The sequence below is a fragment of the Mucor mucedo genome (genome assembly GCF_025094135.1).
Source record: "Mucor mucedo strain NRRL 3635 chromosome Unknown EV154scaffold_40, whole genome shotgun sequence".
NCBI lineage: Eukaryota > Fungi > Mucoromycota > Mucoromycetes > Mucorales > Mucoraceae > Mucor > Mucor mucedo.
Genome location: NW_026252324.1, coordinates 54,299 through 73,872, shown reverse-complemented (window position 1 = coordinate 73,872; position 19,574 = coordinate 54,299). Strand labels below are relative to the sequence as shown.

The 19,574-nt window shown below is 36.2% G+C and overlaps 8 protein-coding genes across 8 annotated transcripts; 5 read left to right on the top strand and 3 right to left on the bottom strand.

The window, feature by feature from the left end:
- EV154DRAFT_442524 (Vps51/Vps67-domain-containing protein) lies at positions 1–3,016 on the top strand. The gene is made up of 7 exons (XM_051596992.1): positions 1–362; positions 423–960; positions 1,012–1,288; positions 1,348–1,540; positions 1,591–1,832; positions 1,890–2,728; positions 2,787–3,016. The coding sequence occupies exons 1-7, from the start codon at positions 125–127 to the stop codon at positions 2,890–2,892; spliced, it is 2,433 nt and encodes an 810-aa protein (XP_051458135.1). The 5' UTR covers positions 1–124; the 3' UTR covers positions 2,893–3,016.
- A 33-nt stretch (positions 3,017–3,049) lies between these two features.
- EV154DRAFT_507006 (glycosyl hydrolases family 15-domain-containing protein) lies at positions 3,050–8,446 on the top strand. Its single transcript, XM_051601355.1, has 11 exons — positions 3,050–3,155; positions 3,214–3,530; positions 3,597–3,628; positions 3,699–3,778; positions 3,855–4,033; positions 4,090–4,207; positions 4,272–4,429; positions 4,503–5,449; positions 5,507–6,474; positions 6,549–6,843; positions 6,903–8,446. Exons 2-11 carry the CDS (start codon positions 3,405–3,407, stop codon positions 8,302–8,304), a joined length of 4,305 nt encoding a protein of 1,434 aa, XP_051458134.1. The 5' UTR covers positions 3,050–3,155; positions 3,214–3,404; the 3' UTR covers positions 8,305–8,446.
- A 1,453-nt stretch (positions 8,447–9,899) lies between these two features.
- Positions 9,900–10,710, top strand: EV154DRAFT_507001 (uncharacterized protein). The gene is made up of 4 exons (XM_051601354.1): positions 9,900–10,029; positions 10,087–10,164; positions 10,271–10,436; positions 10,493–10,710. Exons 1-4 carry the CDS (start codon positions 9,960–9,962, stop codon positions 10,563–10,565), a joined length of 387 nt encoding a protein of 128 aa, XP_051458133.1. The 5' UTR covers positions 9,900–9,959; the 3' UTR covers positions 10,566–10,710.
- A 95-nt stretch (positions 10,711–10,805) lies between these two features.
- On the top strand, positions 10,806–11,921 carry EV154DRAFT_537814 (uncharacterized protein; the record flags this gene model as incomplete). Its single annotated transcript, XM_051604233.1, has 5 exons — positions 10,806–10,908; positions 10,965–11,033; positions 11,116–11,159; positions 11,224–11,357; positions 11,420–11,921. The coding sequence occupies 5 exons, from the start codon at positions 10,806–10,808 to the stop codon at positions 11,919–11,921; spliced, it is 852 nt and encodes a 283-aa protein (XP_051458132.1).
- Positions 11,922–13,488: 1,567 nt separating this feature from the next.
- Positions 13,489–15,143, bottom strand: EV154DRAFT_551257 (uncharacterized protein). Its single transcript, XM_051604969.1, has 3 exons — positions 14,696–15,143; positions 14,123–14,198; positions 13,489–13,715 (listed from the first exon to the last, which is right to left on the bottom strand). The coding sequence occupies exons 1-3, from the start codon at positions 14,929–14,931 to the stop codon at positions 13,665–13,667; spliced, it is 363 nt and encodes a 120-aa protein (XP_051458131.1). The 5' UTR covers positions 14,932–15,143; the 3' UTR covers positions 13,489–13,664.
- A 618-nt stretch (positions 15,144–15,761) lies between these two features.
- Positions 15,762–17,924, bottom strand: EV154DRAFT_506996 (uncharacterized protein). Its single transcript, XM_051601353.1, has 7 exons — positions 17,838–17,924; positions 17,577–17,786; positions 17,388–17,492; positions 17,208–17,312; positions 17,095–17,149; positions 16,309–17,005; positions 15,762–16,248 (listed from the first exon to the last, which is right to left on the bottom strand). The coding sequence occupies exons 1-7, from the start codon at positions 17,845–17,847 to the stop codon at positions 16,096–16,098; spliced, it is 1,335 nt and encodes a 444-aa protein (XP_051458130.1). The 5' UTR covers positions 17,848–17,924; the 3' UTR covers positions 15,762–16,095.
- On the top strand, positions 17,925–18,664 carry EV154DRAFT_506994 (putative acyltransfersase). Its single transcript, XM_051601352.1, has 3 exons — positions 17,925–18,161; positions 18,235–18,411; positions 18,479–18,664. The coding sequence occupies exons 1-3, from the start codon at positions 18,021–18,023 to the stop codon at positions 18,629–18,631; spliced, it is 471 nt and encodes a 156-aa protein (XP_051458129.1). The 5' UTR covers positions 17,925–18,020; the 3' UTR covers positions 18,632–18,664.
- Positions 18,665–18,726: 62 nt separating this feature from the next.
- EV154DRAFT_419908 (uncharacterized protein) lies at positions 18,727–19,281 on the bottom strand (the record flags this gene model as incomplete). The annotated part of the gene is made up of 1 exon (XM_051595926.1): positions 18,727–19,281. The coding sequence occupies one exon, from the start codon at positions 19,279–19,281 to the stop codon at positions 18,727–18,729; it is 555 nt and encodes a 184-aa protein (XP_051458128.1).
- Positions 19,282–19,574: the final 293 nt, after the last annotated feature.

Here is a 19,574-nt window from a genome sequence, read left to right as displayed (position 1 = left end):
GCTTGAAAAGATTCAATCTCGCCCCCAGTTCGTGCGAGCAGCCAATAAAAATCATTTGTGAGTGTAAATAGGGGAAGCGCATTTCTGCCTGACACTTTTTACAGGAAACCAAAAAAAAAAAAAAATGGATAATACGCCCACACAAACAACGAGACGAACAAAACCTCGCGAAAGAAACAGTCTGCTGAAAAAATATTATGGACTTAAAGAAACCGATGCAAACATTGCAAAGACAGTCGAAGAAGACAGCAAACCTTTTGACTTGGATGGAAACACCTTTAACTCGAGCAAGTACTTTGCTTCGCTTTTGAAAGTAAAGCCACTTCAAGGTTTAATTGAACGAGACAATGAGCTTGTTGGAGGTAAAAAAAAGCATTGACAAAGGGATTGGCTATTTGCTGGAACTAAAGCAACTTCTGTAGAGATTAGAGAAATTGATGGAGAGATGAAAACGTTGGTATACGAGAACTATAGTAAATTTATTAGTGCAACCGACACCATCAGAAAGATGAAGTCAAATGTCGAGAACATGGAATCCGAAATGAGTCGCTTAAATGAAAACATGTCCGCCATAACTAAACAGTCGAAACTTATCAACGACGAGCTGGGACCAAACAGACAAAAAATCCAGCAGTTATCAAACGTCCATAATTCTTTGAAGAGGCTTCAATTTATTTTCGAATTACCTAATCGACTTCAGCATTGTTTAAACAAAGGGAAATACGGCCAGGCAGTAAAATACTATTCTAAAGCCAGTAAACTTTTAAATCACTACAAGCATATGGCTGCATTTAAAGGTATCGAGAGAGATTGCAACCAAATAATGGATAAAGTAAAGCAAGAGATTTGGAGTGGGTTGACTGACACTAATGTTAGCCTCCAAAAAATTGCCGAAGAAACAAAGCTGTTGGTATTACTTGGTGAAGATGCTCATAGATTATGGAAAAAATATATTGAAATGTAAAGATATTCTCTAATTGATACATGTCAATTATACTTACTTTATATTAGACAGATTTCAATGTTGGAAAAGAAACAAGAATCTTCCAATCCAAATACTATAGATGATTTGGTTCTTTCTTACATAAAGCCATTAGAAGATATCGTGAAACATTTCCAAAGCTTATTTTTGGCTAATGTAATTGAAGAAAATGCCGAAAGCGATGTGGCCTCTGTGGCAAATTTGGACATATCCGAAAAAGACGAGGCGAAAACCGACTTGTTAAATGCGATTAATCCATATATTGAAAAGTTCTTTATGCTGGCTTCAAAGTTTATTGAATTACCTGTAAGTTATCATTGTTTAAAAATTACTGTCGGCACTAATACTATGCTATCTTTTATCAGCAAAACGTATCACTCAAAGAACAACCTTTAAAACAAGTGGCATGCCTTTCTGAATTGAAATTGGCTTTATCGCAGCAGACGCATGCATTGACAACTGTTGCAAAAATCGACGAACGTATGGTTGATTTAAACGCCAATTGGGAAGACGATCTTATAAATGGGGTACTGGACTCTGCAATCACAGGATTAAGAGGTAATTGGATCATTTAACTGTAAAACTATATCGGCTAACATGTGTTTTAGATCATGTGAACAAATTCATTACTTCTTTACAAGAAATAGCAGGGAAAGGAGATTCAACGGAGTTCAATACAGATGAAATCGCAGGATTTATTCAAGATACCCAGGCATGGCTTGTAGACCACATAATAAATTCGTGCTTATTACCACTCAAGGAGTGTCTCGATGTCAATAACCGAGAAACCTTAAGCCGAATCCAAAATGGCATAAAGACAATATGGCAAAAAATAAGAAATCGTTTTGAAGTAAGCGGTTATGGCACATATAACAAATCCAAATTAAAGCTAATATGATCTACATAGAATGTTCACAAGACAAGTGAGTTGGATAAAGCGTCCTTACAAATTCTTATGCTGGTTGGATCCAGGTTATGTTATGATCTTGCAGATAATGGCATATTCCAAGTTTACTCCATATTTTCATCAAGATTTTGCAAACAGAGAACGAAAGCACCAAAGACATCATCCAATAGTCCTTATCGTTCACCTGATTTAGATGCTAAAATTGAGCCTCGAGTCATTCCAGACATGAACAATATGATTGAAGGTTATCTACAAACCGGACAGACCTTATTAAACAAACAAATGATGCAAGAAGGATATCGCTTATCCACTAAAATCCAGGAAGCTTATCTACTATCAACTTTAACAAATGTCAGTCAAGTCTCTGAAATATGGTATCTCGTATTCAATAGACTAAAATATACGGAAAGATTGGTTGAAGCAGTCTATCCACAACAACAACATAATACACCACAGGGAACTTCCATCGACAATTCAGAATCCGAATACGATTATGGACCTTACTCGACTAAAAATGTTATTCAATCTACTCACAGTCTTACAACAGTATCCTCAGTATCCGAGGTTCAACCTTTACCATCATCAACCAAATTTGGAAGCAATGACATGACATTGAACATGATGAACAATATCGATAAATTGTTTGCTGAACGTGTAGACGTTTACGGAAAAGTAGAGCCCACTCCCTCAGGTGTCTGTAAAGGGTTAATCCTTATTCTATTGAAGGCATTTTTGGAAGTAACAAGGGAAATGCAAATGAGTACAGTTCACTATCAACAAATCCAAGTAGATATAGAATACATCAAACGAATCGTGTGGCCTTACACTGGTGACGAAAAGTAAGTGCTTTTCTTTTATGATCTGTTTTAGTACTAATCTTTTTTTTCCTTATAAAAGATGGGCTAGTATAGTGCTACAAGAAGTGTTGTCTGGTGTATATGCAAGATGTCTCTCACCTATATCTATAAGCCAAGATGAACTGGCTTTGATATTGACCCCTTGAATATTTCTAATAAAAATAGTGTTTGTCACGACTTTACATTGTGTTACCGAATATGACTTCTTAGTCCAGGACTCAAATGACATGTGACCCCATGTTTCTTTGTTTATGAAAGCTTATAATTAACCAGTATTAAACATTTTGTAATTCAAGGGAAGTAGTATTCCCAAAGTCAAGCTCATCCATGTATTTTACGTCATCATAAAATTAGCGCAATATATATTATTTTTTTAACTTACTTTTTATGATTCCACTTTATCATACACGTATGTACTTTTTTCTAAAAGAGTTATTGAAAAAGAATAATAAATTAACTTCGATTAGGCAGACATGCTTATTCAATATATTGATTGTAAACGTTTCATGGACGTCCGGTCCCCTTCTTTCGCAATTTTACCCGTTTTAGATCTACAAACGGTACAATCTCCGAAATATTTTTATAAAGCTGAATTTCTTTTTGGTTCTTTTTTTCTTCTTATTTCTTGAGCGTTTTTTTCTCTCTCTTTCTCTTCAAAATGACCAAAACACCAAGAAAACATATCCTAGAAAGGCTTGAGTACTACTATCAAGTGATAGATAAAACAATTATTTCAAAACAAAATGCCTCGAGTGGTTTGATGCCAGCTTCTACTGCTATTACAGTAAGCTGATGAACTTGTCATATTTGGAATTCATGATAATAACTTTTTTTTTTTTTACTTAAATAGAGTCATGGTGATTATACCGATGCCTGGGTCAGGTAAATGAAAATTTTGTTTTTTTTTTGTTTTTGTTTTCTTTATATCTTTGCTAAACCAATTAAAACACAGAGATAACGTATACTCCATTTATGCTGTTTACGGACTTGCTTTGGCTTATAGAAGATTAGATGATAATACCGGAAGAGCATGTAAGGAAGAGATAAACAAACAAGATATATGTGCTGTTTATTGATCTATCAAAAAAATAATTTTTTTTATCCATAGTTGAGCTCCAATATTCGGTTATCAAGCTTATGCGGGGTCTTTTATTTTCCATGATGCGTCAATCACACAAAGTCGAACAATTCAAACAAACTCAATCTTTAGAGCATTCACTTCATGCAAAATATAACACAAATACAGGTGAAACGGTTGTAGGAGATTTTGAGTGGGGACATTTACAAGTAAGTGCAATCTGGGATCCCATACATGGATAAAGGGATGATTAACGTTGCCTTAGATTGATGCAACTAGCTTCTTTTTATTGGCTTTGGCAGATATGACTGCAGGTGGATTTAATATTGTATATACCCAAGATGAAGTAGATTTTGTCCAAAATCTCGTATTTTATATCGAACGTAAGTCCTATCTGCTGTTTACATTTCAAATGTCGTGACCTTACTTACTCTGATATATCATCAGGTGCCTACCGTACTCCTGACTACGGTATTTGGGAGAGAGGTAACAAAATCAATCACGGACAACCGGAATTGAACTCTTCGTCTATTGGTATGGCTGTTGCTGCACTCCGTGCTATTAATGGTATCAATTTGTTTGGTGCCCGCGGTGGTCCATCTTCAGTAACGTTTTTTTTTCTAAAATCAAGAACAATGATTGCAGTTACACAAACTAATCTTATTTTTTTTATTCCAGGTTATCCATGTTTTACCAGATGAATTAACGCGTAACTCGACTACATTACATAGCTTTTTACCCCGTGAATCCAACTCAAAAGAAATTGATGCATCTGTATTATCTATAATTGGATTTCCAGCATTTGCGGTAGATGACCCCGAATTAATCCAACGCACAAGAGAAGAGGCGGTTAAAAAATTGGAGGGAAAATATGGTATGAAACGGTTTTTAAGAGACGGCCATCAAACGGTGGTTGAAGACACATCCCGCTTATACTATGATGCACAAGAACTGAAAGTATTTGAAGACATTGAATCGGAATGGCCCTTATTTTTCACTTATATGGTATTGGAGGGCCTGTTTACAGGCGATCTCCAACAAGCCGAAAACTACCAAAAGAAATTGGAACCTCTTATCATTGATTCAGTTACCATGGCACAGCAACAACAGACTCCGGCATCTCCTTTTTTGACTAGTACTACCAGCAATGATTCTTCGTATCATGTCAATACCATCTATGAAGATGATCACGATGAAGAAGAAGAGGAGCTTCATGTGCCCCTTTTGCCAGAACTGTATTATGTTCCCGCCGAAAATATCTCGGCCGAAAAAGAGAATCCACATTCCCAAAAGCGTGTACCGAATGACAACTTACCGTTAGTTTGGGCTCTTTCTCTCTACTTTTTGGGAGGCTTGATCACCGAAGATTTACTTTCACCCTCAGAAGTCGATCCACTTGGTCGCCGCTTTAATAGCTCAAGGTTGCCCAAGGATAATATTATCCAGATTGTGCTCTTGTCAGAGGATAGTGAACTTCAGGCTGCTCTATCAACTTATGGCCTCGAAACACAAACTTTAGAGCAAATTTCTTCCACCACGACCGTATTACCTCCACAAGCCCTTGTCGACGTTTACGCTGGGTTAGGGCTTAATAGTAAGATGAATATGAGTGGCAGACCCAAAAGGTAAGATCAAAATAGGGTTAATAAATTAAAATAGATATTAATGACGCTACAAAATAGACCTATTGGTGTTCTGGGTACATCCCGTTTATACAAAATCCAAGGCCAAACTTATGCATTTACACCTCATTTTATGGATAACAACGAGTTTTATATCAACTCAGACCCGGATTATTTAGTATCCGAATTTGAAAGTGAGTTGAGCTTTACAAAGAAAAACTGGTACTATCCCGGTCGACCCACCATGGTGGTTTTGCTTTCGCATGCCCTACTTGGTACTACTCATGCCAAGACAAAGAGCGCCAATAACAACAAGACAAACAATGTACTCCATAACTCGGATGCCTCCAAAAAGAATTTGTTAAACTTCTTTACAAATTTACGTGGTGGATTTTCTTGTGAAGGCAGTGTCCGTGTCAAATTATGTCGATTGGCAGAGACAATCAATACCAGTAATATTGAATCCTTGGATTTCTTGATCAATAAGCCCGAAGTCAACTGGAAACGTATTTTACGGGTCGCTCATGCTTCCCGCGTATCCAAGAAAAAATTGGGTTACAATGCATCAAAAACTCAGGCAAGTACACCCGGACATCGTACACCCGGTCATCGTACTCCTGGTAGCGGCCTCGGTGGTGCGAGCTATGGCGGAAGAACGCCTAAACGCAAAAACACTACCTTCTATGGTAAATCTTTGGCTTCGCCTCTTGACAAAATTCACGACGAAAACTATTTCGATGAGCTGGCAAACGCTTTGCACAAATTGAAGGCAAATGCCGAGCCCGAATTTAAACTAAAGGCGCATGAGGATAAGCAACAGCAAAATATAGTCGAGTCACCATTGGAATCTTTATCCCCTGTCGTGGGACAACAACTTCAAAAAACAGGCAGTGTTCCGTCTGCTAATGCAAAGGAAGATCAATCCAGCTCACCCAATGAAATGCTTTCTTTAACTCTCGGCGATTCCTCCCAATTTGATCAAGCCGTGGAAAGTTTAGCAGCCTCTGTTAATTTATATGATCAAATTGGTCAGTAAAAAAAAAAATGATATGGTTATAGTCAACGAACTAAACATTTTATTTTTTTGCGGTCTAAAATATAGATTTATTGCAGTATTTAATTTCTTGTAGACCTGCCAGCTATTATATCCAAACACTTGAAACAACTATTTTGGAATTAGTCGAAGAAGTTTATCTCAAATCCATGAAGTCACAGTATTGGTCTATTGCAAGACAGGCAGCCGGTCTTTTACATAAGAATGTGCCTTCTTTAACCATCAATATCACCGATCTTGTCATCCGCCAAAAGCAAGTTAGTATTGGCTCAGGACCCCAAGAGTATCTTATTTCTATGCCCGTCGCCCCAGATACTTTGAATAAGATGATTAGTGAACACTGGTAAATGCAAAAAAAAAAAAGCAGAAATAAGTTTATCTCACAAATTTTTTTTTTGTCAGTAACGACGATGTGCGTGAAGGACCGGTTGTACAAGAAATCATCATCTACTTGGGCAATTTGATTCGTACCCAGCCTCATATGTTTGAAGGTATTTTGCGTTTACGTACTCATTACATTATCATTGCATTGCGTGAAGAAATTAGTCGCGTAAACCATAGCGACGAGGAAGAAGCCGTGGAACATTTAATGCAATTATCCCCCTTCGAGCTTAAATCTTTGTTAAACACCGTTCTCTCTGGCCCTAGTCTTTGCCACACCAATAACAACAACATCATTGTACGCGATCGTCCCGGAGGGTTCCTGATGCTTTCAACTGCTGAGCAAAATCGCGAAGAAGCCGAAAGCAATAACAGCTATATTCCTCTTTTAAGTGAGGATAAGGTGATTCAAATTAAAGCTCAATCAGGTGGTTATTTCTCTGGAAATTTTGCAAAGGTGGAGATTAACGGGACTATCATGGAAGCCAACTCTCGTGGTATTCACGTCTGGGCTATTGATCGTAACGAAAATATTATTTTGGAGCGCGCGTCATTTGATACTCATATCTCAGAAGAAGAAAGTCAAGACTTTACAAAGTTCTTAAACTGGTTAAGTAGTGACATGATTGTCATTATTGCCTCTAAAGACGACTTTATTGAACACTTGACTGAGGATGCCATATTCACCTTGGAGCAAATGGGAAGTACCAAAATTAGACAGGTTCAATATCGGGATTCATATGTGTTTATTGGAGAAAAACGCGATCGCGAAAACATACTCGAAGCGCATCAATTATCAACGGATGGACCGACAGAAAAAATCGAAAAGACTATCCAGCTTGAAACACATCAACCTGGCACTAACACAGAAAATGAGGAAGTAACTAAAGAAAATATTCGAAACTATTTCCCTAATGCCAACGGAAGATGGCTTCGTCGTCGTAAGAATGATGGTGCATTGAACCGTGTACCCTCTTCCAATTTCTTTCCTCAAGTATGGACCATCTTGAATCAAACAGAAGGACTTGTGATCAAAAATCATGTATTGCCTCGCGATCCCATCGTTTTGGAGAAGACACCCGAAGAGTTCAACTTTGCTATTGCAGTGGAGTCTTTCTTGGGCTGGTTCACAGACCCTGCTGAACGTCAAGTGGCCGTTGAAGCTCTAACCATTATTTATCAAGAGAATGTGAAATACAAGAAGATGTTGGACCTGACCGTAATTATTAACCAGGCCGTTCAAAACTTTTGGAAGAAGTGGGTCGATTTAAACAAATTGACAAAGTTGTTTGGAAAATCCAATGCCTTTGAGGAGCATATCGATCTTGCTCGTCAATTGTTCTTTGACTTACCCTTGAATGGCACCGAAAGTACTGGCTCTTATATTAAAGCAAGTCTGGCTCACACTTTGACATCACCTTAGATTCTATCTCCCTTACAAAAATAATCTTTTATTTATCTAAAACCCAAAAGCTGTTCGATTTACCCCTTTTATAACCTAATGGTTCTTTTTGCTCTATAAACTAAAAATATTTGAACTAAAAATAAAACTCGATTACAGTTAATCTTGGAATTAAATCCTAAGAGCTCCCGTCTTAATTGAAATTGACCGTTCGTCAATGGATTTGGATACGAATCGCTATTTCAAAGCTCATCTAGTGCTTAAGGTATATTGAACATGAAAAGCTTGCACATAGCACCAAAGTGCGAATCCAGCATATCAACACATAGATTTTAAGTGAGACAAACATACACATTACCAGCTAAATCAAATGAGCATAGTCACTATATACTATATAATAGTGACCTTGTATTCAATACAAATATGTAAGCGTAAAACGGGATTCACCTTGAAATACAACAATCCATTTAATGTAATCTAAAGTCATGTCTAGTGAATCTTCTCACAAAGGCGTCGTTATTGGTACTCGTATTGCCGAAATAATTAAGAGTCAGGTCAAATTGTGTGGCGTATTATTCAATTCAGATTTTTGCAATACGCCCTGAAATTTTTTAATGCCTTTGTATAGATACCCTATGACCATAATGTAATCAATAAACATTCACAGCAATTTTAATTTTTTTGGTTAATCCGGATAGCGATCTATAAATCTTTTTTCCCTCCCAAAAGCAAAAAGTATTCAAGTCAGCACCCTTGCGCTGGAAGAACTCTTCATTACGTTGCATATATCTGGGCAGAGTACAGGGACTTGTCTTCGTCACTGGATGTGTATAGTATATAGTCAATTAAAAAAAAAGGAACATATTTTTAAGTTCATTATCATACACGAACTTTCGAAGTAATACACCATTCAAGAATGGAATGAATCTTTTGTAAACGAAGTCAATTCAGAAATATTGTATTTCGACCGTATCATAGATAAATTTATCTTATTACAAAAATAATTAGTTATAAATAGAATTAGGATAGAAATGTCCATAAAAATACACAAACAAATATAAACCTATCAAAGATTTCATATATGAAGTGCTAAACTTGGTTATTTTTTTTATCAGCGACTCAGCAGTAAAATGTACCCTTACTGAAGCGCACGTTATGAGGATCATTCAGCTTCAACAAAAAAAATTATAGGCATAGACACGGATCACACTTGAAAAAATCTAATCATGTGAGTAGAAGTACACTTTAGATAATATGTGTAGGTTTTACTGACATCACATCTACCAGACTCGGGTTCTACCCCGTCTCGATTCAGATTTTTTAGTTTAATGAGTAGGTATAACACTACCTAATGCTCATCTTTTGATTATAATTCAATATTTAGTGAAAAGATTTGAACAGTGTAAGAGTAAGGTGCTTATGTAGTTTTTTCCATGATAATGCTATAATTTCAAGCTTTGAAAGTGACCCAAAAGTAAAAAAAAAAAAGAGACCAAAAGAAATGACCAATTGGAAATCTAAGAAAGAGCAACCAATCATATTTTAAAATCCGACCAATATTTCCACAAAAGTGTCCAACTGACGGTGGAAACAGTGCGTCTATTTCGTGTTTCCTCTTTTTTTTTTTATATTTTATATTTTTTTATTTTCTAAAAAGGCAAATCATCAAGGATCAAATGAAACTTTTATTGTCAGTTTGTATCTTATTATCGGGGCATTTGATTTTTGCACAACAAGCATGCCAAGGTGAACATTATAGTTTTAATTATAGGACATAAACAAGAAATTAACCATCTTTAATAGGTATTGAAATATTATATCCAAAAACAGATTCTGTTATCGACCGAACAGAGGATCAGACATCCACTTATTTAATACTTGGTAAGACCAAAAAAAAAAGGGAAGGGGGGGGTTTATTACATGCACAATAGAGAGAAAAAAAAAAGAAAAAAAGAAAGGGGGACGCGGGCTAAAACGAATGATATAGGTAATACGTACAAAAATAGCGTCTTGAAAAAGGTTTTGCTTTTACATGAAAAAGATGGAAGTGAAGTTACAAAGGAAGTCTGGACCGGAGAAGACGATCTTTTAAAAGTATCGGCTATCCAGCAAAATTTGGGTGACCTTGATTTACCAAATACATATTGGTTCAGGTAATGATGGCCCAGGGTATTTATATATGGCTAATTACTAACATGTATAAATATAGTGCTCTGATTGAGCAGGAAGGTCATGAATGTTTATTCGATTCTGGTAGATTCAAAATCAATAACAACCAGTAGTTTGAGTGGAAAAATAAAAAATAATAATCTATAAATATTTTAATTTACATTTCTTTATTCGTCAAGGCGTGTCACATTAATTATGAACTCCTTCTAAACAACTTCTAAGTTGGATATAAAAACGGATTTATAAAAATCATTTTCTTTTTTTTTTTCCTTCCTTTTTCTCTCTTTTTTTTTTCTCTTTCTTTGTTAGACAATAAAATAAACCCATCCCCTCCCAATCACAACCTATTCACAATGAAATTCTCTATTGCAGCTGCTTCCGTTTTTGCTCTTACCTTTTTATCAGCTGCTGTCAAAGCAGATAGTTATACCGATATTATTGCTGAATTCTGTGACGGTAAATAGCCTAGACAACAAATATGTATAACCACATACTAACTTTCTAGAATTCAGGGCTTGAAGTAACTACCCCACTCGATACCGATGTCCTCGTGTCTGGAAGCAATGCCACCGTTACAGTCAGTAAGTGCATTTGCGGAGAAAGGGGATTTCTGCACTATTGACTCATTAATTTTTTTTATTTTTTTTTTTTTTTTATTTATAGCTCGTGTAGCTAATAGTCATGAAAAGACAATTACCGGTCTTGATGTATGTAAAATACAATTAAGGATGCATGTAGCTTTTTACTAACCTACACCGCTTTTTTTAATAGTTGTATTCAGTTGATAGTGAAGGTACACCTAAATATATTAAGAATACTTGGGCTGGTCAATACAACTTGCAAACATCCGCTTCCATCTCTGATCAAATCCCTCAAGACACTGCTGCCGGTCTCTACTATTATCGGTAAGTGAAAAGAAGGAAAGAAGGAAAACCATGGTTACATAACTAATTATGCATAATAATAGTGTCTGGGTTACCAACATGATTGATGGCCAACATGGTCCTGACTGTATCAAAACTTCCCGTACATTCAAGGTCGCCACTGACTCTCACACCAACGAAGCTGGTTTCACATCTTATGCTCAATCATTAGACGACGTTACTTATTACAAGCCTGAGTTTGCCAAGGGTTGTTTCGGTTTAACCGTGAAGAGTCCTGCTGAAGGTGAGACTCAAAAGCAAAACTCTCATGTCGCCATCGTCTTGCAACGTGACAGTGCTTCTCAAACCGATGCTTTAACCAAGGTTGAGGTCTACAGAGCTCTCGAAGGTCCCGATAAGATGGTCGATACTATCTGGGTTGGTAAAGAGGCTTTAGCCAATGCTTTCACTATCAAGGATCAACTTCGTATCCCCAGTGACAACTTTGAAGCCGATGCTGTCTACTACTACAAGATTGATGTTACCAGTCAAGTCAAGGGAGAAACATGTAGTTTCCAATCAGGTGCTTTCAAGATCACCGCCTAAAAAAAAAAAATGTAACAATGAAATTATTTAACTCTACCATAAAAAAAAAAAAAAGATTCATTCCCCCCACCCCCCTTCCCATTATATAACATATTTTCATCTCTATTTCATATATAAACTTCCACGACTTTTTTTTTTGTTATTTGCCACTTTGAATAAAAAGGCCTTTTTTTTTTTTGCTTGTTTTGTGAAAGAAATGACGGGTACCCGATGTTGACCCCCCCTTTGAAAATTTATTTATAGTTTGTGCATGCTGATTGTTAGGGTCAAGACAGGATATAAATTACGCACTTTTGCTTCTAGTATAAATTAGGACAATAATAATAGCCCCCACATTGTTTTTGTTTATTAGTAAAACAATCGATCCCGAAATTTAAATATCTATTTGTGTATTTGCAATTAAAAAAAAAAAACAAGCTGTATTTCTTCAACTATATAACAAAAATAAAAAATCAAGTTTCTTCTGCACTCAAACGTGTATTGTATTTGTAGCCGGCGGCTTTAGAAATCAATAATAAAAAAAAAAGCTATAACAAACAAAAGGGATCTAATGGGTGGTCCCACATAAATACAGTCTTCATACATAAAGTTATTGTCACACCATTAAAATTAGATATTTGCCGCCATTCTCTTCTCGGTATCTAATCCGTAATTGCAGACCTCCTCCGCTCGCCCGTCAAGCAAAGTAGATAGTTTGTTGTTCAGATTTTACGCGTCCTCTAAAAGAATGTTGCTACACTCTAAAAGTCCAAAAAAAAAAAAAACGCTAATCATACTCACTAAGACTCTCCGAAACTTTCCCTGTTTAATTTTTATACAGGCTATATTAGACTTTTTAAAGCATCCCGCAGCTTATTAAAAAAAAAAAAAATTACTCTAGGCAATTATTTGCTGTACAAGAAGGTGATGGGGTTGCCACAATTGTCTTTTCCCTTTTAGAAAGTATAATAAAATTACAGACAGGGCTAGTTATCACTAAATTAAACTTTAGTTGACATCAATATAACCATCTATCCGTTCTGTCCTTTTTTTTTTCAGACGTTGTCTATAGAGTGTACTTTTTCTGTTGAGTATGCTTATATTGAATGATTTAAGTACCAAGATCAATAAGCCCTTAATTATTCTGACCTTTTTAGCAGTGGCGGGTTTGACTCTTGCATAACCTTTTTTTTTTAATTAATTCTTTTAATTACTGCCTCATAATCAGGACTTTGAACTTTTATAGCCAAAATAATTATTGGTTTCAGGATTTTAAATGTAGCCTGATAAAAAAAAAAAAAAAAGATTGGTAGCATCTATTCTTCAAATTTTCCCTGTATATATATAAAAAAAAAATGGGAATTCTACTCTCATTATTCTGTTGTGGATGTTGTTCTTCTGGAAAAGAAAAAAAAAAGGTGTTCGTTACAGATGAAACAGGCATTCGAAATTTAGTTTTGCGTGAGATCGGCATCCAAAAGCAATAGTCATACGTGTGCCGATTTAAAAATTACTACCTGGTCCGTGGTCCCCTTTTTTTTTCTCTATACCTGCAGTATTTATTGTTTATATGCGGGCAAGCATTTTTAAACCCCCGAAGGCTATATACGACAGTGGCGCCTAACGAGGTTTATATTTTTACCTAGAATATTGCTATGTATTTTACATCACACCCGGTTGTATCTATTAGAAACAAATCTAGTTAAGATGCATTGTTATCAACAGCCTTTCAAAATTGAAACGCACGCACCGTAAAAAAAGATTCTATTGGGCATCTACTTGATATTTCTGCCATATGAAGTCACGGGGACGTGCCTATTGTGTACAAGACAGCCAGATGATTGACATTATGTAGATCTAATGAAATTTTTTTTTTAAAGTTACTATACCATTCAAGTACGATGTCTGAAATCAATTAGATGTGTTTTCATGATATAATAACTCTGCTTAAATACCAACAGTCCAGCTTTTTAGTAAAAGGTCTGATGATAGAACCATGGCTCTATTCTCAATCGTATTACAGACTCTAGTGCACATAACTTTATCTCAGCAGTTATGAAATGAATATGAATCATATAGGACTGATTATATCAACAACCTCCCAAGGTAGTTTTTTTTTTCTTAGGTGTGGGGGAGAGATGACTGTTACATTTGTTTATATTAAAGAGTTACCTAAAAAGTCCACCCCCCCTTTTTTTAGCAACCGTTTACATTTGTTTTACCTCATAAACTCTTCTTATCGATGATTCCATCGCAGATTGTCTACCAGAGATTATTTCATCTAGTACTCTATGTTCTCTTTACTACCAGACATATAATTCTTGTCATAAACAAACTAAAATAGGGAAAACAAGATCGATTTGATTATCGCAGCATAAACAAATAAACAAATAATAAAAAAAAAAAAAAAAAAAAAAAGGGTTTCTGGATGTTTAAATCTATTTCAAAAAAAGTGCTACTAGTCACAAAGAAAGATATTTACCTACTTTATAACAAGTGTGCTATTCTTCAAAGCTTTTTACTTTTACTTATTCAAAAAAAAAACTAACATATTTTTCTTTGATAGAAATCTTATGTCATCAAGATACCTTTTTTTTTCAAATGGTGTTCACATGTACCAATGAATTTTTCTTGGCTGAAACAAATAAACAAAAAAAAAAAAAAAAAAAAAAAAAAGGTATAAAAGACAGACAGATTTTAACTTTTAGAAAAAGTTCGAGACGATCATCACTTAACAACGGCGCTTATATTTAGTGATGTGCTGGCGAGTAATCTTTTAGAGAACTCTTTGGGACCTGGAGACGTCTAGTATCTTTGGGGGACCTTCTGGTGAGCTTTTCAGTGTTGCATGGTATGTCTTGATGTGAACGGGGTAAGTGTCTAAAACCGGAGGGAGTATGTGGGTTGTTGGATCTTGTGGCTGTGAGGAAAATTCTCCCGTGGGTGTGGCGTCCCCTTTACCGGCATCATAAATCCTGTAGTGATCGTTGGGGTGTATCATGTCCGTTTCCGCTATTGATTTTCTATACATCTTCTATACCGCCATAGAAATGCTGTATACTTTTTGTATAATGGGGCAAGTTTCTCAAAATTAAGGTAATCTACTGCTTATCAGTATGGTTTTTTTTTTAGGTTTTCTGCTCTTTACGCTCTCGTCTTTTCTTATAAATAAAAGATTCGAGAAGGGAATGCATAGATACAAGCCTCCGCGCGGCCATTCCTGGGCAACACTCTTTTGTAGAGTGGCTAGTGTGTATCTTTTTTTAATAAATAAAGTATTGCTTTTTTAAAATAACATCGTCTTTTTTTTTAAAAAAATGAGCTTCTCTTTGGTAATCCACGTACACACAAACTAAATAATTCCCCGTCTTCTCTTATATTTTCGCTTCGCGTAATTTTATTAGAACAGCTGCTTGGCAGTGCTTTTATATCTTTTTTCTCACGAAATGACTGATATACGTAAGTCTATAGACAACCTTTTACTTGTTTTCAACTAGAAAAGTTATGATACTGTTAAATAGAAGGAAATGTCTAGAACTCCGTATTTTTTTTCAAATAAACGTATTTTTTTAGAATCACGCGATGGTCTACACGTCGATTGACATGCCATATCATCTAAACTTCATGGGATGATCGATTTCTGTTTTCCATAAAAATCTGCTTCAATGTCATTACAAGTTACTACTGAAACACATATAGACAATTTACCAAGCTCTGACTTGCTTGGGAGTTGTTTGCAAGTGTTTCTTATTTTAAAATTTCATGGGCTTATTTTTTAAAAATATTTAGCAGGACGTTTTTTGCAACCTCTTAAAATTAAAATCTTATTGGACCTATCTTTTTTATTTTCATGATTGAATACCCCCTTTCAACAACAGACTAGTTTATTGGCTTAAAAAAATTTGTATTAAATCATACCCTTAATAGAGTGAGAAATGGGCATCCTAATTTCCACTTCCTACATTATGCATAAAAGATATCTGAGTCTAAATTTGCTCTCGTTGTTGCCAACTAGGATGTGTCGAAATAGAAAAACATATCGTTATTTTTTTGTGACCAGAGTCAATTGCTAGTTAAATTTAAGTTACTGTTTGTGTCTGATATCATGTTAAATGACAGCCTAAAAAAAAAGACTTCATTTTTATTATTATGAGCATAAATTAAGTTAGTTGAAGGCTCCCCCTTTTTATGAAATTCAGGTGGTTGATTGAGTAGGAAAGGTTAATTCCCAAAATCCAGGTGGTGTCTTTTCTCTTGGCCGATGTCGAGAATGATTGGACTGTCGATCTGCAGGTGTTATCATATTGTTTCGATTACGAGGATCAGGCATCGCATCCGTACCATAAAACTAACAAGAGAACAAAAAATTAGCATACCCCTCACAAAATACAATCTTTTACCTCTTTACCTTTTCACAAGCATTACAGGTTCCCTTACCACCATCATGGTTATGTTTTACCTCCACCTGTACTTTGCTAGCCAAGTTCTTAATGTTGGTAGGCACTACTTTTAAAGCCTGTCGTTGATTCGTCAAGGGTGGGCTTTCCTCTTCTTGTTTCATAGCAGCAGTATTTTTTTCTTTTTGCAACAAGGGTACATTCTCCTCTTCTTGTTGCAACAACGATACCTCTTCTTCCTGTGGTAATAAAGGTGGCTCGTCTTCGTGTAAGGATGTTTCATGTTTTATACTGTTAGGTTCCACCTCATGAGAATCCAAAGACCATGAATCGATATAAACCAAAGTAGGTTCTGACTTTTTCGCTACTGCTGCTGCTGCTGCTGCTGCTGTGGTGGTGGTTGGTACTCGTGTAGGTAAAAGTGGAGGAGATACATCTGCTTTACGTTTTTGTGAGGATCGTCCAAAAGAGACGGGTGTATCTAACTGAAATTGCTCTTGGTTATCGCGTGCCTTTCCTTTTCTTCGACTATGTTCAATGGTGGTACGTGGATCCATAACAAAATCATCATCGTCATAATCATTATACGGGTGTTTATCTTCATCGTTTTTCGATAGCATAGAACTGATGGATTGTTGGACCAAGTGTGTATTTTTCGGTGCGAATAGTTTTTGAGAGGATGCATTTCGTTTGCTATTGGAATTCCATCTAAAGTGTGTGTATATGTGTCAGTCCCCTTTTTGTTTAAAAAAAAACAAAAATGTTTAGATTTGTATTAAAAAAAAAAAAAAACATACAATCGGTTTAGTTGCTTATTTTCTTGAAACTGTTGGGTATGTTGATTGTTGAGGTCTAGAAAGAATAGTCAGTTCCCCCAAAATGTATATAGATACATGTCTGTGTGTGCTACCTTTGATTTGATTGGATTGTATATCGATCAATCTGTTCAAGTTTGTGATTGTGCTGCACCTGTCATTCAATTGATACTTGAGTTCCTCTGATTCTTCCACTAAGCCTAACACATCATTTATTAAAATATAAAAAAAAAAAGGGGGAGGGGTAGGCCTATCCATGCCTTAGAAAGACTTACCTTGATTAATATCACCTAACGATTTCACCATATCTCTTAATTCTTTATTTTCCAATGTAGTCGAATGAGCAATCTCCTGAAACCGTTTCAATTCACCTGTTTCTTCTACACATTATTTTTTTTTTTTAAAAAAAAGGCTATAAAGAGAGAGCCCCCCCCCCTTTTTCTTTTCATTTTTTTTTTTGTTACCTGGTGTGGCTCGCACCTCTTGTAGTTGCCTTTGTAGACTTTTTTTTTCATTTTCCGTATCAGCTAATTGTTGTCTCGTCCAGGATAATTCACCTTGCACTTGGCCTAAACGTGTGTTCAGGCTTTGCACCTGATCCTCCAGTTTCCCAATCGCACTTTGTTGTAACCGATTTGTCTTTCGTTCCTCGTCTAACCGCGTTCTTAACACATCTATTCAACATGAGTTCTCTCTCTTCCCCCTTCTTTTCTCTTTTCTTTTACCAATGTCCATGGTTGTTTTGTTGTAGGAAAACGAGACAAAAAAAAAAAAAGAAAAAAAAAAAGGGCGTTCCCTCTCGCGTGCTCTTGGGACTGTTTTAAGTCCCCACTAAAAAAAAAAAAAAATGTCACCATCCAGCACACTAAAACTTTCTTTTTCTTCTTTACACACACACACACACACAGATGAGCATACAATACAGTGAATACCAATCCGAACTCCAATTACCCGAGATTATTCACCTCATCGAAAACGACTTGTCAGAACCTTATTCGGTTTACACCTACCGTTACTTTATCCACAACTGGCCCAACCTCTGCTTCTTGGTAATATTTTTTTTTTTAACGACCTGCATAAACAATGTAAAGTTTCTAATGATGAGAAAGCGGGTTGGGGTAGGCTATGGATGGGGATACTTATGTAGGCGTCATTATATGTAAATTGGATAGACACAAGGATAGACTCAGAGGTTACATTGCCATGTTGGCCGTCTCCAAAACTCATCGCAAAAAATCCATTGGTTCCAACCTTGTCAAACAAGCCATTCGTGCCATGAAGGCCATGGATGCTGATGAGGTAAATAACAACAAAAACCCCCTTTATCTATAATCAAGGAAGAAAACTAACACATCAAAAAAAAAAGGTGGTGCTGGAGACAGAATTCACCAATTTGGGAGCATTAGGATTATATCAACGCTTAGGATTTATCAAGGACAAACGACTTTATCGTTACTATCTCAATGGCGTCGATGCATTTCGACTTAAACTCTTTTGCAAAACCATGGTCCAAGATTAAATTTAATTAAAAAAAAAATATATATATATATGTAAAAAAAAAAAAAAGGTGGATGGGTAGGGTGTGTGTGTGGGGGGATATACAAGATACTTTTCTTAAATGGCCATGTCAGTAGTTTTTGACATGAGGAATTCTTCTGCAACCACTGGATCCAACATTAATTGAGAAGCCAAGGTAAAGACGGTAAAGACACCTTCTCGCATGTCCCGGGAGACACGTTTCATGCGGGCCTCAAATTGCTCCAATTTCGTCAACAGCGGTATTTCGGGGTCGTTCAACCCTTCTTGTTCCTCTGGTACCTCCGTTTGGCCCATGGCATCCATCGCCAATTGAGACGAAGAGCTCTTGCGTGACTCGCGTGACAAAAACTTACGAAAACTACTATAATACGAATCAGGTTTATCCTTGGCTAATTTATCCGCATTCATGGCACGTTGCGATGTCACATCATGAATAAATATCTTGATAATCTGATCCGGGAACTCCTTGTAGATATCCCCAAATACTTCTGGATCAATCTCCCCTGAATCCCCTACCAGAATAAACTTGCGATGCGGGAAATCACGCAGGATCTTGGGAATCATCTCTCGTTTATGTTTACCCGCTTTACCAATAATCAAATCTTGGGTACTCACAGACCGTAAATGCATACTACCCCGTGGAAAATGTTTACTCGCAATAAATTCACTGAGGGCTGGGTACACTTGCCATGGTGAATTGGACACATAATGTACATGCGCTCCTTCACTCGCCCAACTCTGAAATACTTCACTCATATGAGGTACCTCTCGTGCCTGTCGAAAAAACGTGTTTTGTAAAATCGCATCTTTACCATCCAAGATATCCGTCACTTTAATCGTATCATCAATATCAGAGATCACAGAAATACCATATGGGTCAATAATATCAATGTATCCATTAAACGGTGGCTCACCTAAAATCA